This window comes from Ostrea edulis, chromosome 3 (genome assembly GCF_947568905.1).
Source record: "Ostrea edulis chromosome 3, xbOstEdul1.1, whole genome shotgun sequence".
Classification (NCBI taxonomy): domain Eukaryota; kingdom Metazoa; phylum Mollusca; class Bivalvia; order Ostreida; family Ostreidae; genus Ostrea; species Ostrea edulis.
In genome coordinates, this window is record NC_079166.1 from 39,355,327 (window position 1) to 39,373,267 (window position 17,941).

Consider the following 17,941-nt stretch of genomic DNA (forward strand, 5'->3'; position numbering starts at 1 on the left):
TAGAGTTTTGATATTTCAAATGCAGAGACCTTGACCAGGTGACCTTGACCTACTTTTCAAACACTTTGACCTGTGCTATGTCTTTTGAACGAAAGGGGATAGGGTTTTGACATTTCACAGATAGATGTCTCATAAAGATACCTTTCTTTTAATATCAATACTTTTGACGTTGGACTTCGACCCACTTTTTAAAAACATTAACCTGTGTTATATCTTTTGAACCAAGGGGTATATACACATTTTCCACATAAAAACGCCTCATAATGAGACCTTGGTACCAAGACATTGTACCTAATGAGTTTGGTCTTGAGTTGTGGCCTACTTTTATAAAGAATTTAACCTTATCAATATTTTTGAACCAGGGTGAAAAAGCTTTAATATATGAAATATAGATGTATCGTGACCAGCCCTTTCATATGGTATCAAAACGTGTGACCTAGTGGCCTTAGACTATCACCTATTTTTCAAAACCCTTAACATTTTAAACCAAATGTAGATTAAATAGACGCATGCTTCCCAGTAGGTTATGGTGTCGTTTGACAACTCTTGTGGAAAAATAAGTTATCTATTTATCACAATATATCATTTGATACATGTGTATATATACATAAAAAATCCAGTTAAATTGAGCGATATGATTCATCCTACGGTGGATTTTCAAATCGTTCTGTCGTCACTGAAGTAGTGAAACATTGTATTGTCTTATAGTTTAAGTAATAACTATAGAATATAACATAGAAATTGGTTACACGTAAAAACTACCATTTCCCATGACCTTTAGACAGTGCACGATATAACAAAGTTTTATTTACAAAATTTGTATATTTCATAAACCTGATGTAGTTTAAACTTCATTTCATAGCGCGCAAAAAAAGTAAAACTAATTATCCAGAACTTCCTATCATAGAGGTTTTCCCAGAATTTGCAACTTTCTTTAGTTTATATCATTGATCAACTTAATAACCAAGTAGGCGGATCTGTCAAGGTTGAAACATGTGTGAATTAACAAAAACAAGGTTTGGATTATACGAAATTGTGAAATTCAAAACATTGTGTTTTAATTCGGAATTCTTTACCAATTCCCCAAATTGAACTATCACGTAGCCCATAAATATTACATTACTATTTGGACTTAATTTCCGATTTACTGTGTGTAGTTGATTGACGAATGTGGATTTGATTCTTTACTTCACCACATCACACCATCATAGAGACGACGACAGCCACCAAACACCTATCAGCTCGCACAGTGCCACCTCGGTTTTCTTGGGAGAACGATGTACTATTTTGGATTTTCCTGTGGATTTTATGAGATTGGACTTGTATATTTCTTTTCTTCATTTCGACGGTTTTTATTTAAAAGGTATAGGATGTTCGTTTTTCTTTTCTACATTTTGGTCCAGGAAAGATACTGTAGACTGCCTTACTGGATTATCAAAGCTTGATTCTGAGTTTTTCTCTGAATTTTACGGAATTAGACATCTGTATTTTCTTTTCAATATTTTCGACAGGACTGCCCTACTTCTTATTTTGGACTTGTTTTCATCTCGAAATCTGTTGCAATACATGATATGAACGTTAGCGTTTACTGTCCTTCCGATACCGATATTTCGAGCGTTTACTGTCCGTCCGATGCTGGTATTTCGAGCGTTTACTGTCCGTCCGATACTGGTATTTCGAGAGGTACGAATGTTCTTTTCCTTCATCGCTAAAATTGAAAACTAATTGAAAACTTCCTGTATCTGTTAACATGGAACTGTATTTAGTGTACATAGTTAGAACAATTATGCATGCTTATTTTATCGTCTGACTGGATTGTGGTATTTTTTCCTTTTGCATATACAGCATCATGTATTATTTCATATCGTGGATTTGATACATTGTGGTTTCTGTATAAGATTCTGCTACATGCATGTATGCACATAGCTGAAAATATGAAAGGTATACAAAAATTAGTCACAGACACGGGTATATAATTTTACTTTGAGTTAGCTGAGATTGACCCGTGGTGGTAATACCTGAATGACCGTCGAATACTCCAGGGAGCAATTTGACTGCATTGCATCGTCATATTACGTTTGGATTTCATAAGTAATATTTATGATTGAAGTGTAACAATTTGTCCGTTCTCTTTTCATGAGCTTTATGAAAATGTCGTGCATAGTGCTGTATATTTGCATTTGATTGACTGTCTGAGATGCATTCCTGCAAGCCATGGCGATGGACAAAAACTAAGGAGAAGGCTTTTCTTGTCATAAAGGAGAAGTTCACGTCCCCACCAGTTCTAGGATATGCAAGTACAACATGTCTTTTATATTACATAAACATGTAAGTTTCTAAAAGTATTGGAGGTGTCTTTTATCAGAAACAAGCAGGAAAGAAGAAGGTAATTGCTTCTGATGGAAGAGGTTCTGACCTAGTGAGAGGAACTACCCTTCGCATAAGATGATTGTTTTGCTTTAAAATGTGCGGTATGTGACAAGCTGCATGATATCTGTATGATAATTAATTCCATGTCATTACTGACAATTACCTCCTCACATACATATTCATATTTGCTAAGCTAGATGCTACAGCCAATGTGGGTAGCTGCTCTGGCTAGCTATAACTTTCATATACCTTACAGGAGTGGTCATTTGAATGTGGATGCAGACGGTCTCTCGCTGAAATCAGTTTTGTTTACAAAGACAGTGAAAGCTCCATGACAGACAGCCTCTAAATCTATATCATGTTGTCAAAAGTATGTGATTGGAAAGATTACTTTATTTCGTCGCTGAGGATCTATTACCGTGCGATTCACTCAATGTCAACAATCGGAAGGAAGACAAAGCTATAAGCAGGGTTTCCGACCAAGGACAGAAATTCCAGAAAGGAACATAGGTACAGAAGTTTTTTAGAGTACACAAGAAGTTGGATTTCAACAATGATGTCTTGGATAATTCATGATGGCCAATTGATTAGGCAATTACATGTAGTGTAACCAGAGTGCTTCAGGATAGTAGCTTGAGAGGGAATGCATAATAATGTTGTACACCCAGGGAAGGACAAGATACTTTGGCTAGCAAAACAACGATACTTTTGCCCAGGAAGATTGATTGATTGATTGATGTTTTCCGCCACATAATTTTTCAGTTATCCGGTGGCGCCCAGTTTTTATTGGTGGAAGAGAGAACCCAGATACAATGTACCTGGGAAGAGACCACCGACCTTCCGAAAGTAAACTGGGAAACTTTCTCACTTGCCGGCCCGAGCGGGATTCGAATCCGTGCCGACAGAGGTGAGAGGCTGTGTGATTTTGAGCGCGATGAAAGCAGATGTATCTGTAGTAAGGCCTGCAACAGAACTTGTACGAATTCGTACAAGACCCATGTAATCAGTATGCATATACCTTTTGAGTTTAGAGCAATCTAAAGGAGGTTTTGGGAATGTTCTAGTGATTACGGATCATTTTACAAGATTCGCATAATCCATTACATGAGGGAATCAAACAGTACATACATCTGCTAAAGATCTATATGGAAACTTTTTTCGTCAATACAGTTTTCGCGAGAATGCTCACAGTGACCAAAGGCAGAATTTAATTCAAGAGTGATCAAAGAACTCTGCAATATCCTGTAAATTACGAAAACCAGAACAACGCCATACCAACCTCTGGGATTTGGCTTTGCTAAAAGGTTTAATCAAACTTTAATTAGAATGTTGTCGACATTGGAAAATGACCAGAACTCTGACTGGAAGTCATACAGTGCACCACTTGTATAGGCCTACAATGCAGGGATGATACCACTGGATTTACTCCACATCATCTTATGTTTGGCTGACACTCCAACTGTCAATCGATGCATTCTTTGGGATGGATCCTAACACTGAAAGGGGAAATCATCATACTTAAGTTGCAAAGCATATGTAACAGATGGCAATTGGATTTTGGGTTGCATCTGCAGAAGCCAAAAGGATTGCCACGAATAATCAAGACCAGTGTGACCACAAAGTTACATGTCCAAACTTTAAAGTAGGAGACAGGATCTTGGTCAGGAAAGTGGAAATCCAAGGAAAACATAAGTTAGGAGATAAGTGGGATATAGAATTGAAAATCATTCAGAGTAAACCAAACCCAGAATTAATTCTGTGCAAGGTGAAAAGCATATCAGGAAGATGAATAAGAACTTTACACCAGAACATGTTACCTTCACTTAATTCCAATCCCCCCGTAACAAAGGTCACGAAAAGGAAGAAGGAAAATGGAAGACGGAATTAATCAGAAATGGACAAGTCATCTGAATCCGACTCAGAACAGTCGGATGCAGCTTTGTATAGATTGAGGTCTCGATGTACATCCAAGAGAAATCAGCTTTCTTCTGAAGAAACCAAAACCGATGCGGTACCTAGTTTAGTATTTCTCATTCCAATGACCCAAATGTTTCTGCTTCGTTTAAGAATTTCAGTATGCCTGTTACCTTTGAGGATGAGCAGTCAAGTTCGACATCCCTTATGGAAGAATGTGTATCTAGACAGCATGACATCAGTACCCCTAACATTTCCATAAGGTCCACACAGGTCTGAAAGCTACTAAATCGTTATGGTGATTGAACCAAATGAGTGTTTTTATTCTTAGTTTATGATTTCAAACCGTGAAAATTGTGTTATTTCGCAACTCTGATCATCCGTGATTTTATGTCCTTCTAGTTTCCAAAATCAGTTTTTGGTAAAAAAAAAAAAGAAGAAAAAAAAAGCTTTATAGATTGTTCACTATTTCACTACTTTGTTTTTATATGCTTGCAATAATTCGTTATATGTATTATGCTCATTCCCATGTGTTTGACTTTAGTGTAAACTTGCTTATAAGAATTTTAAGATTAATTACTGTTCGCTATCTTCACCTTTTATAAAGAAACGGGCTTTGAAGACCCCATCCTGCTCAAAGGCTTTAAACGCCGAGGATAGGCCTAAATGTTGCAGTCCTTCCACAGCAATAGTGACATTTCCGAATGAGTGAAAAATTCTTAAGAGGGACGTTAAACAATATACAACCAATCAATCTATGGGTGGATGTCATGTACATGTGGTTTATATAAGGTTTTTAGTTTTTGGATTAAGTATTTACGGATTTATCATTGAAAATTAATTGTTTTAATTGATGTTTGATCGTTAGAGAGAGCATTTTCATAAATGATCGCAGTTTTTAACTTTAAAATATATTTCCTGTTTCACTGTGGTAGTGGGATTTTTTTTCTACAATGCATCAAACTTAGATTTCTATTTCTTCGATTTTGGTATGTTTATCTCTCACCTATTTTACCTTTTCCCAGAATTTGCAGCGTTCTTTCGTTTAGTTATTTGGTCAATCTGATATCCATGTAGGCGGATCTGTCATAGTTGAAACATGTGTGAATTTGTAAGAACAGTTCTAAGATTTTATTCAAACTGTAAAGACGCTGCTATTCTCTGGCTATATATTGAAAATTTATACAAAGTTTGTATTTTAATGAATTGTGAAATTCAAAACATTGTATTTTAATTCGGAACTCTTTATCAATTCCCTAAATTGAACTCTCGCGTAACCCATGAATATTACATTATGTCAAGAAAAACACCTAACATAATCGAAACGCAGTAGGTGAAGTCTAGACATCACCTTTTCATTCAGCCAAAATTTCAGAAAGACTGTAATTAGTAATCAAAACAATACACAGGTTTGATATATTATGAGATATATTCACTTCTTACAGAAGAAAATCCGATTAATTTGAAATATTGACACATCAAATTTAAGTGGCAGCATCAGTATGTACATTTTCTCAGCCGATTTGAAGATAGTGCACTGTATGGTAATGGCAAAGCGATAAACGACATGAAGGGAGGTGGGTTTGCTTATACACCAAAATACCCATTTTGTTTTTTGTAGGCTGGTTTACACAAAGGCCAGATACTAGTTATTCCAAAAGCAGCGGCTATTCTTCATTTCTGTAAACACAAGCATCGTGCACATGCTGATGGCAAAGAAATAGACCCTTTCATCATTGGCAAACCAAATGTGGTTTTAGAATGTGAAGGTATATATAAGTTTTGTGACTGAATGATATTCTATTTCTAACTCAAGTAAATTACTTGTTTTGAGTCCATGTTTTGCATGTATATTCTCATCGTAGCTAGCTACGCATAATGATTCCGATAATAGATGTTTTGCACACTAAAACTTCGTGCTGAATCAAAAAGTGATATGGGAAAAACTTGCATCCAGGTTCTTCAGCAATGAAAAGGTGAAGATAACGAACAGTGATCAATGTCATAACTCCTATAACGGAATACAAATGAAAAGTTGGACAAACAAGGACCCTGGATATACCAGATGTGGGCCCAGGTGCCTAGGGGTGTAAGAATCCTCTGTCGACCGGTCATACCCGCCGTGAGCCCTACCTATATAGCGTGATCAGGTACACTGAGTAATTCGTAGTCGAAATCAGTATATAAAGAACGGCTTAACAATAGACATGAAACACGTCAAACAGTATTTGGCACAATCAAAGGTTATATTGACAAACTACATGTAGATCGTTATAACGAACATAGAATCTGTGAAATACTGACGTTAAACGAGACTGATGAAACCCTGTGCCATCAACTTGTTTGTCAGTAGCCTGCCTCAATTTGAAAACGGATCATACACAGAACAAGCTCTTGCGTATCGAATCAGTTGAGAGACATAAAACACCAAATGAAAGTGATAATGTATTATTGTTGCATAGATATGGGAAGTTGACGATGGAGAAGCTGAAATCATCCCGTTGATCATAAAGTTGAGTTGTTAGTTTGTCGTTAGCATCTATGTTCAATAAATAATCCAAGTACGAATCAGATGGGATAGACTATGTGGTGTCTTTTATTTTGAGTTCACTGCGATATATCGAATCAACATATGAAAGAAAATGATTATTGTTAATAGATAAAACATCGTCGATATATCTATATGTCGAGGTGAAGGCCACAGCTAGAAATTCATTTTCATGTAGAAGGTTTTGAATAAAATCGGCTCAGTAAGAATTTAAAAACAGGCCAGCCAACACAGGAGCACGATTTCCACTCATGGAAATCCAAACAGACTGTTGGAAGTTCTGATCACCAAAGACTACAAAGGTATTGTCATTGACGAGCTCCAGCATCTTTATGATATCAACTTCAGAGTACTTCTGTGTAGAATCAGAGTTGTGTTTATCAAAGTAATATTTGAACGACTGATCACTATATATATATATATAGATCAACTTTACATATTGGATTTCTCCCGCTTATTGTAAGATAATTCACTCCAATGTAAAATTGTGAAGAATTAATGTTGAAAATTAAGTTTCAGAAATGTTTTAATTCCTTCATTCAAACTAATAACAGTGTAATACAATTTAAGACTTGTGACTTTGTCGTAGGTTGTTTTGTAAAACGGGCCCCTGAAGCTTTACATATAGTAACATAGCGACGTTACGTCACAAACAGCGGAACGTTAAAATTAAACAAATCTAGACATCATTACATACTGACTGTTGAAACGTATTGTTCATTGTGACAATGAAATTGCTGTTATAAAATTTAGAAATTCATTCCAAATTAAGGATTATCTCCCTCACGCATAGATCTTATCCTTAGACGAATTTGACTCCACTTTTTTGGCACACTGGTGTTCCCTATAATAGCTCTATCTGTTTAAAATATTTGAAATCCGAAAAAACAATGAAGTTTTAAAACTTCATTGCTATATCGGATTTCAAACATTTCGGTTGAGCATCACTGAAGAGACATTATTTGTCGAAATGCGCATCTGGTGCATCAAAATTGGTACCGTATAAGTTTTACATTATAACCCCTCGATCGAGGCCTCTGCTGGAGGACTGTTAGTCCCCGAGGGTCTCTACAGCCCAGTAGCTAAGTACTTCGTTACTAGCTTGAAATTACGGATGTATATTTAATTGCTGTTATAAAATTTAGAAATTCATTCCAAATTAAGGATTATCTCCCTCACGCATAGCTCTTATCCTTAGACGAATTTGACTCCACTTTTTTGGCACATTGTTGTTCCCTATAATAGCTCTATTTGTTTAAAATATTTGAAATCCGAAATAACAATGAAGTTTTAAAAATTGTTATTTCGGATTTCAAGCATTTCGGTTGAGCATCACTGAAGAGACATTATTTGTCGAAATGTGCATCGGGTGCATCAAAATTGGTACCGTATAAGTTTTACATTTAAAGATACCACTAAGGATTGCGGATAAAAAATGTTTCATTTATATTTTTCCAATTTGAGCTCCTGAAGTAGGCATAATGTATGTCTGCTCGCAGCTTTCAATTCTAAAATTTACTATCGATTACAGTCACTAGCCCTCTAAAATTATCCCAATGAAATAATGTATAACATGGAGAAGTGATAACAGTCCCTCCAACTTTATTGACAATGAACGTTTTTTTTCAAATGGCAGAGTACGGTGTAGGTTTTCTGCTGGTTGTCCCTTCTTCTGTGACATGCAATACTGAGTAACTATGCAAGTTTCAACTGATAAATTAAGCCATGTATTGCAGTATCACCCACCCCTTTCCCGCAATTTAGGATTTTGAGGTTTAGATTGACGTAAATTTTACGATTTATTTTGGTTTTAATTTCCTTGTTTTTTAGAAATTATTTTCAGCTATTTAGATCTTAGTAGGCCCCTGGTTGTCAATAGTTTGTCAATTTATTCATCCCCCATTTAAAAAAGGATGCTGCGACGTTCATGGATGATAAATGCCATGATGTGTACACATATATTGCTTGTTTGATTTATTATAATATATTCTCTGTGTAAAAGTACCATTATAAGTATATACCCCCATATACCAAACTGTATAATGGGTTCAGTAGCCGGTAGCGGGGTATAACAGAGATTTTACATTGTTTGTTCGATTCAGAATTACAATTAGAGTGTAAATTGTTGTTTTATGAAGTTGGATCTTCATACTATGCGCATAGAAAGCAACAAAGTGCAAATAACATGACATAACAAATATGTTCTCAAAATATACTTTTTCAAAAATCAGCTAAAGTAAACGTCTGGTCCTCTGCATCCATGATGTGAATAAGTCGTGTCAAAATATTTGAAAAACGATCATTAAAAAGTCTGAAAAGAAACCAATATCTCTTATCTATATACGTCAAAAGTACATCGTTTTCTCGTATAACCTTTGACACGCATATATCATTAGGTAATTCAGTATTGCGACGATGAGTGTGCAAAGCATCTTTACCTATCCTCAAACGGTGTCTGTACCTTCGATTTCCATCAATACTTATAAAATGACACAATCATTTATTGACCAATCGCAAACATGATAGTAGATTTCGACATTTCAATGGCTGCATCCAAAGGTAAAACGTGTAGATTTTGGTTACAAATAATAACTGACAAAAGCTTACATATCATTCTTTTAGAAGGTATTTAAATATATAACTATATACCAAAAATTGAATCCGCCTCAACAACAGGTTATGCTTGTAAAATCTAGCATGCTTGTCATATATCAATAAACCTCTTGTGTTAGTTTTTCCCAATCAGCAATCCTCAGATTATTTCGTTACGAGTCACGCAATGATCTCTAAATGTTATTTTTTCATCCATAAAATTGTGGGAACACACTGCGTGGTTGATACAAGAAGATCAATATTCTTAAAGTCGATGATTTTCTTAATCATACAACCACGACTATGAAATAGTGTGAACGGAGACCGTGGGCGTGGTTTGCGATGATGGTATATATTCTTTACAAAACGAAATATCGGGACAGTAAAACTTTGGAACTGTTCAGAAAAAGAAGCTACGAAAATTATATTTTACTTAGGTACTTGTAAACCTTGTATACAAATCGATGATGGCTAAAGACAGATAATTTTTTATACAAAAGATAAACCCGATTTAAAAATTAATTTTCAGAATGTTGCAAGCGAAAATCGGTGTACCATAACTATGCATTACCATATTATTTTTAATGTTTTGTAGTGGAAGACAACACTAAAGGTTTTACAGTACGAGATAATTCGCATACCGTATGTGAGTATTTACTCAGATTGTTAAATTCTACCGAGTCATTATAATAAATGATCGCTGTGATATGAAAGATATCACAGAGTCGTCCACTTTTGCTCCATACTTAGATGTTTTATTGAAAGTAGATATTAACGGCAAACTATCAACTCAACTTTATGACAAACGGGGTGATTTCAGCTTCTCCATCTTCAACTTCCCAAATTTATGTTGCAATATTCCATTATCACCTGCATATGGTGTTTATATCTCTCAACTGATTCGATACGCAAACGCTTGTTCTGCTTATGGTCAGTTTTTAAATCGAAGTAGGCTAATGCATTGGATCAAATGTTGTCTGACGTGTTTCATACCGATTGTTAAGTCATTCTTGGCACACTGATTTTAACTACGGATACCTCTGTTTACCTGATCAAGATATAAGGCGCACGGCGGGTGTGACCGGTCAACAGGGGATCATTACATCCCTAGCCATCTCTGGCAAATCCAAGGGTCCATGTCTGCCCAACTCTCTATTTTGTATTACTTATATATAGGAGTTATGAAATTGATCACTGTTCGTTGTCTTCACCTTTCGTCAGTAAAAACCACATTATATGCAATAGGGGGGACTGCCTACCAACACTTTTTTGGACAACGTACTTATCCAAAAATTATTAATCCACATGTTCTGTATTTATATACGCTAAATCGATTTATTGACAAGTCACTTTCATATTAGTAGTCAATGGTTGTCGAAGTTTGAACCGATGAATTCAACTCATGCACTGGGTGTACAGAAGGATCACCTCTCGAATTTTTAGACAAAAATGAAGTTACAATACCTTTTCGATCCGTTTGCCCCCCCCCCCCCCCCCTCCCCGTTCAAAACTGATGCTACAAATACGTACATGCCTGATCTCACTATATAATTGTTTACAAAAAAAATTGCCAAAGTTAATGCACAAAAACGACATTTGATAGACATACCAATTATCAAACCGATACAGAATCGGATACGAAATAACGGTTGCAATATCCAGTATTAGAGTCAATATAGATTTGAACCACATCTTTACATTAATCTACATTCCAATTTTTTTTTATTCTTTTCAGATGACGTCGGCATTTCTATTTTGATGCTTCAAGAAGATGATGCCATAGAAATAATTTACAACTCGTTTGAAAATGAAATTATTTTGAGTAAGGTACAGCATAATTTTGAAGATCTGATCAGTCAGATCGTTGGAAAGTCGGTTTTCGACGATTTCTGTCAAAGGAATATTTCTGATTATCACGAACTGCTCCATACCCTACACGATAAAATAAAAGGACCCTCCACAGAAATAATAACATTCTCATTGCCTGCAGAATTGTTTGCTTTAATTGAAGAGCAACCGAAGGAACGGATTGAGAAAGCAATTGAGAAAATGAATCTTGTCAACAAAGTTTATTTCTTTGCTGGAAAATGCAGGATTGCTCCCGATGTTTTTCAAACGTTGTTTATGGACACCAAAAAGAATGTGGTACAACTCCTACACAAGGTGTTGGTGGACAGTGGGCTAAAAGAGAAAGTAAATATCATTCTTCCTGGAGAATTTTCAAATTCTGTCATTTTTCAAGACACAATAAGACGTGAATTTCCCGACGACTGCATCATAACTGACGAAGAAGAAATGGCAACGAAAGGAGCAGCATTGTATGGTCACCGACCTGTCAAACTTATTCTGAAGGTAAGCTCACTTTTATTTTCAAATTGATTAGCTTTTTCACTAGTTCACAACAGAAATACCTATAATATATATATATATAAAAATTAGAAGTATGCTATAACTCTGCGTGCTTTCATTGTTTCAATTGGTGTATGATGCAAAAGCACCTTAGATGATTATTCCATTCTAAGGAACATTTCCAGTGTAAGTTTTATACATATATCAATGATAATAAATGTACGTTTTGAAAGTTCGATATTCAAAAGAACATTACAGTGTAGCATTAAAGTAAAGATTAGCGTTTATATTTTCAACCTTAGGAAAGGCTTTGGAATACTGCACAAGTGGCAGTTAGTGTGCAGAGAAGAAAGAAACGGAGGAGGAAACATCTCTGCTCTGTTATGTGAAGTAGTACTGCCATTCATTTCCATTTTCCTCTTGACTTATGTAGTGTCCTAATATTGGGTGTACATTATGCTTATTCAGGCATGTGCCATATACAGTGACAGGTACAAGTTATTATCAATACATATATTATATGATTGTACATGTTAATCGGACAAATAATTTGGATGATAATGTACATAACCTTAACATACAATCAAATGTATAATGTATGAATGTTTGAGTTATAAAGTATTTGTATGTTACCAATAAAAATGCCAGAAATGAACATAAATAACTGTACCTATATTACATATATAAATATTATGTTTGATAAATTAAACTGCTATAGAATAAAGACTAGCTGCTTTTTATAAGACAGCAGTACCCGCACGTAACTATTTTCCTTTAAATATACTATCTGTCTTATTTGTGTAACTAGCAAGAATCCACAATAATTACCGTATAACACACCCTATGCCATCTGTTAAGATGCATCGAGGGGCACATGTGATTTGGACAGAATTTTAGATGCTCTATTTCAACAGAAAGATGATGTAATACCTGTTTGCCTTCACTGTATTTCCTACAAGTAGTATTTCCAAAACGTTTGTTTGATATAAATAGCCTGTAAAGCATGAGGTTATAAGCACTCTACTGGATTTTTTAGGGCTTCTTGCCGTGTATGAATTCAGATCAGTTGTAAACAAACATCTCACACTTTATTTAACTATTGTAAGGTAGTAATTTTTCATTATTATACTTTCATGTAAAATACTCGAACCTGATTGATCGAGAAGCATTTGAAAAAACATATTATTACCCTCTGAGAACAGAAAACACGCGACCCAGGGTGATAGTATCTAGCAACGTGTAACAGTACTTGACAACGGATGATATTATAAAAAATTATCACATGCGTCAAATTTATGCGCGTACGGTTCGCCGTAGATTGCTAAACGACGTCGTTTGAGCGTTTGTAATAAACGCGAGTACCCGCATCGAAATACGAAATATCGCACGACAGTGATTGATCAAATGTAAACAGACGTAAGTTTTTCTGCTTTCCAGTTTACATAACATTTAATCTCAGCGAGATTCGTCGAGGCTGGATATTTGGACTGACGCCTCTTCCGAATCTCAGACCAGTGTCACATAAAGTGATTCGGGAAATCTTGCCTGAACTTCGGCCGCTTGTTGCGATTAAAATGGGTTGAATTGAATTGCTTGTCCGCTTCAACTTTTCGCCTTAGACATCCTATTAACTTCCTATCACAATGAAACATGCATTTCTTACCTGTACAGGGTGTAAATCCCACAGTAATTCAAGTCGGCTATTTTCGAAGCCATTGCAAACGGCCACCATTTCATATTTTACCTTCTCAACACTGAAGAGTTCCGATAGTTTAGGACGCCTTCATATAGATTAATTAAATATTACACAGTTTTCTTTTTATTGCTTTTAATTTTTATGCTTAAATGCTTTGTACAAAGTAATTGTCAGCCAGTAAGTTCTGTATTTCCAATCATAGTACAAATTGTCATGAAACAGTATATCGGAACTCTTCAGTGTTGAGAAGGTAAAATATGAAATGGTGGCCGTTTGCAATGGCTTCGAAAATAGCCGACTTGAATTACTGTGGGATTTACACCATGTAAAGGTAAGAAATGCATGTTTCATTGTGATAGGAAGTTAATAGGATGTCTAAGGCGAAAAGTTGAAGCAGACAAGAAATTCAATTCAACCCATTTTAATCGCAACAAGCGGCCGAAATTCAGGCAAGATTTCCCGAATCAGTTTATGTGACACTGGTCTGAGATTTGGAAGAGGCGTCAGTCCAAATATCCAGCCTCGACGAATCTCGCTGAGATTACATAACATTCAGTATAATAAAACAAATATTGCATGTAGTTGAGGGTAACATTGAAGTTTTCACCCCTCGAGAAACCATTGTCAACCTCGGCTACGCCTCGGTTGACAATGGTTTTCTCGGGGTGAAAATTTTCAATGTTACCCTCAAATACATGCAATATTTATATATTGGTTTATTTTTCTGTAAATAATTGTTTGTGATTGGATTCTGCTAGTTTCGGGTTTATTCTGACCCATAACAGAGTTTATATTTTAGCGTTAAAAACTATACCAACGAAACTTTGCTTTGTTTTTGTTTGTCATTTATTATGTAAATGATGGAATAGAAACACACCGTTGTATATACAATATAGTGACATGGAATATGAATAGTGGGGTCAGGAGAGTAGTAAAAATTGGACATATCAATTTGGCATCATATTATGCAAATTGGCCCCCTATTCTCGGAAGATACAACATACTGAAAATAGGAATAAAAGCATGTAAATGTCACAAAAATAGATGCCTGGCCTCAAAAAGGTGGGTAAATATCATCTAAACGCTCTAATTATTCTACATGAAAATAGCTGGTGGCAGAAGGGGCGAGTGGTGGGGCAATGGAATTCATGCAGACAGCAGATCAAGCATGGCTTCTCCTTTGTGTCAACAAATCGATAATGGCCACATTACCAAAATAAGCACAACTGATTGGTTACAGACCAAATCAAAAAATGGTGTAAAATTAATAATTAGAGAAAATATGTATTGGTTACTGTAAAATAAGTTACATGTAGCCAAATAGAAATAATGAATACAAGGAAAAATGAATTGTTGCGGTAAAATTAGTGACATATACATGTAATTCTACAGGAAACAATCACTTGGAAAAACAGCCTTGTAAGAAAGGGTAATCTCATAATATACCATAACCTTTGTCACTTAAAGTTATCATTTGTCAATAATAGTTAATCCCCTCACAGAATTTGGGGGACCTCTCTCAAATTCTGATGATGTCTCAATACGTGTGAAAAATTCTTTAAGATACAAAAAAAACCCCACCAATCCTATGTTCTAACCCGTTAAACAAGATTCGAACCGGTTCCCCAGTTGCTAATTGAAAATTCTAACCACAAGGCTACCGAAACCAATCCCAAACACACATACATAGATACAAGCAGTACTGGTTTATAATACATAGTACATAATTAATCACATATCTATTTCAAATTCGTAGAATACTGTTCAATAGAAGAAATTAATTCCATAATCTAAACTCGCATATCATTTGGTGATGATTTATCGGATTAGCTGGATTTTACTTACAGTGCGGCTTTCTATATCGTACTAAATGTCAAGTCCATATGCAAATACGTTTTTCGCAGTAATTTTCTGTTGTTAAAAATTCGTTTAGCGATGTGTTGTAATGAGCATCTACTTCCGCTTTCTTCACAGATTATAGACCTTCTATCGAGATAATTATATGCCCGCCTGAGGTCTTAGCGGGGTAAATTGTACCGAACTTAAATTCCTCCACATAAACACGGAGGGAGGGGATGGTTCATTGTTAACAAACTGGGTGTTTGAATTACAAATTACATACCTGTGTTGTATTTTTGCCATTCAAGATCAAAACGCGAATAACTGTAAAAGCAACTAATGAACAAAACAATATGGCGGCGCCCATATGGATCACAAAATTTTCAGTGAACGTTGGTACAGATTATCTCTATTCCTTTGCTGATTTTCTTATTTTTTCCTATACATACGTGTTACCTTTAGAGCCTTGCTTCGCGGACGGGCCCTCGGTCCGTCCGAGCTTCACTCGGTATATTTAGTTCAGGCACAAAGCGTCGTTTTTGAAAGTGGAAAGGGTTAGGAGGCAAAACTTGTCCCTTTCGTAGTTGTCCTCAAATTATTAACTAGCAAGAACGGTAATTTTAGCCAAATCTTAAAATTGGGGGCCGGGGGTATCCTTCAGAATACCCAGTATATGAGTTTAATTCTTAGGTTCAACCATCCATTTTCACTACTGTAAAAAGAGATCAGCTAACATGTAAAAATAAAGAGGTTAAGGTTGTATGTGATAATAAAGGGAAAAGTATGCATGGGGAGTGAAGTTGGGGGTCCCGAGGCTACGTGCCTGGGGACTGATGCACAAAATTTGACTATTTACGATATCATTGCATAGCGGTCGGTTGTTGCACGCAAATACTAGAAAAATCTAACAAACTAAGTAAATACCCATCTACGGTAGAAGAGATACACGGTGCTGTGAATTATTTTTGAATCACCTTCGGCAACCAAACGTCTTTAATCTAATAATGCGTGTTTTGGTACTCGGATATTCGCTTGCACCATTCTGAAAAATAATCTTAAAATCAGGCATCGTCTTTAGTAATCACTAATTTGTATATAAGAGTTGCCCTAGTGAGATATAAATTTCTTAACTTCTTTTTTTGAAGAGTTCCAAATAGTTTAGTTCCGAATCCTGTATTGCCCAGATTAATGGAATACTTATAACATGATACATGTATGTGTTGTACAGTGTATTAAGAATATATGACTATTTGGAACCCTGGGGTTGCAAAATTCATAAGTTTGGTACATTCCATTTTGCCTTTCCTAAATGTGCATTTAGTTTATACAGTATCAGCAAAATCAAAGACGTCTTTCAAATGATAAAGACAGTAACTACTATAGTAATTTGGATCCACCCTGGAACTATAGATTCCCTACCCCTGGGATCATGAAATTTACAATGTTAGTAAAGGACAGCCTGCTCTTCTAAATATCCATTTAGTTTCAACTTCGTATAAATACTACATGTATTTGAATGTTCTACACATAAACACTGTATGTCAAGTTTGACTTCATCCTTGAGTCAGAACCTCTTACCCCCGGGTACCATGAAATTTACAAATTTTGATTGAAGCCTTACCTCTCTGCTTGACTATGGATTTGTTTTTGCCTTATAGATGTGCTGTTGTAGAGAAGAGTTTTGAAAAGTTTTCAATTTTTGGAAGATTTTACACTGCCTATAAGATTCCAAGGGTGTACGAGACTTAAATATAATGTATGCCCCCTTGTCACAAAAATGTTTCATATTGAAAAGAATTGGAATGAATGCTATCAGAAAGTTAAAAGTGTACAATTGTTACCACACATATTTAATCACTGACCATTTCAGTCCAGCCAAAACCAATAGCCCTGGGATCATGAAATTTACAAGTTCGGTAAAGGACCATCTGCTCTTTCTAAATATTAATTTAGTTTCAATGTAATTTAAAGTATCTTTTCAGTAAACATATCTGATAAAAATGTTCTAATGTAGGAAATCACTATGATACTGAAGTGCAACCGATTTGTGAAAAACCTATGATACGTTATTATGAATTTCCGTCCAGTGACAATAGTCATCAGTCCTTTCTTTAGTGAGATATTATAATTCGATTATGTTCTCAATAGTAAATGAGAAATTTAATTACTTAATTACGCTATTCTCTGTTTGCCAGATACAGTTTCATAAAACAAAATACGTATTTGATGCAAAATTACTAATGTAACTCACTTCCCTTTCCATGGAATGAATTGCTGTTCTGGTATCTCAGTCCTCTCTTCGTTCTGAAAGTACCTTCTACGAAGGAGAGGCTCAAGAAGACCGGGAATACCAAAGTGCAGAAAGGTGTTTAACAAAATATTTTTTGGATTGACTGATTACAAGATTAAAAAGTGAAGATAACGAACAGTGATCAATCTCATAACTCCGACAAGGATTACAAAATTAAGAGTTGGACATACACGGACCCCTGTATCTACCAAAGGTGGTATCAGGTTCCTGGGAGGAGTAGGCCTATCAATATTTCCGTGTTCGTTTTTTTTTTATTATTGAAAATGGCAGTTGTTTATGTTGTCAAAAAGCCGTTTTTTGTTGTTGTTTTTTTAAATTATCT

General features: G+C 35.5%; 1 protein-coding gene across 3 annotated transcripts in view; it reads left to right on the plus strand.

The window, feature by feature from the left end:
• Positions 1-12,434, plus strand: part of LOC130053426 (uncharacterized) — a 34,631-nt gene extending 22,197 nt beyond the window's left edge. For all 3 annotated transcript variants that reach the window (XM_056160672.1, XM_056160673.1, XM_056160671.1), the window contains 4 exons: positions 5,906-6,053; positions 10,020-10,070; positions 11,160-11,776; positions 12,076-12,434. In XM_056160672.1, coding sequence (XP_056016647.1) covers positions 5,906-6,053; positions 10,020-10,070; positions 11,160-11,776; positions 12,076-12,162 — 903 coding nt within the window. In that variant the 3' untranslated portion in view covers positions 12,163-12,434. The remainder of the gene's footprint in view (positions 1-5,905; positions 6,054-10,019; positions 10,071-11,159; positions 11,777-12,075) is intronic.
• The last annotated feature ends 5,507 nt before the right edge of the window (positions 12,435-17,941 follow it).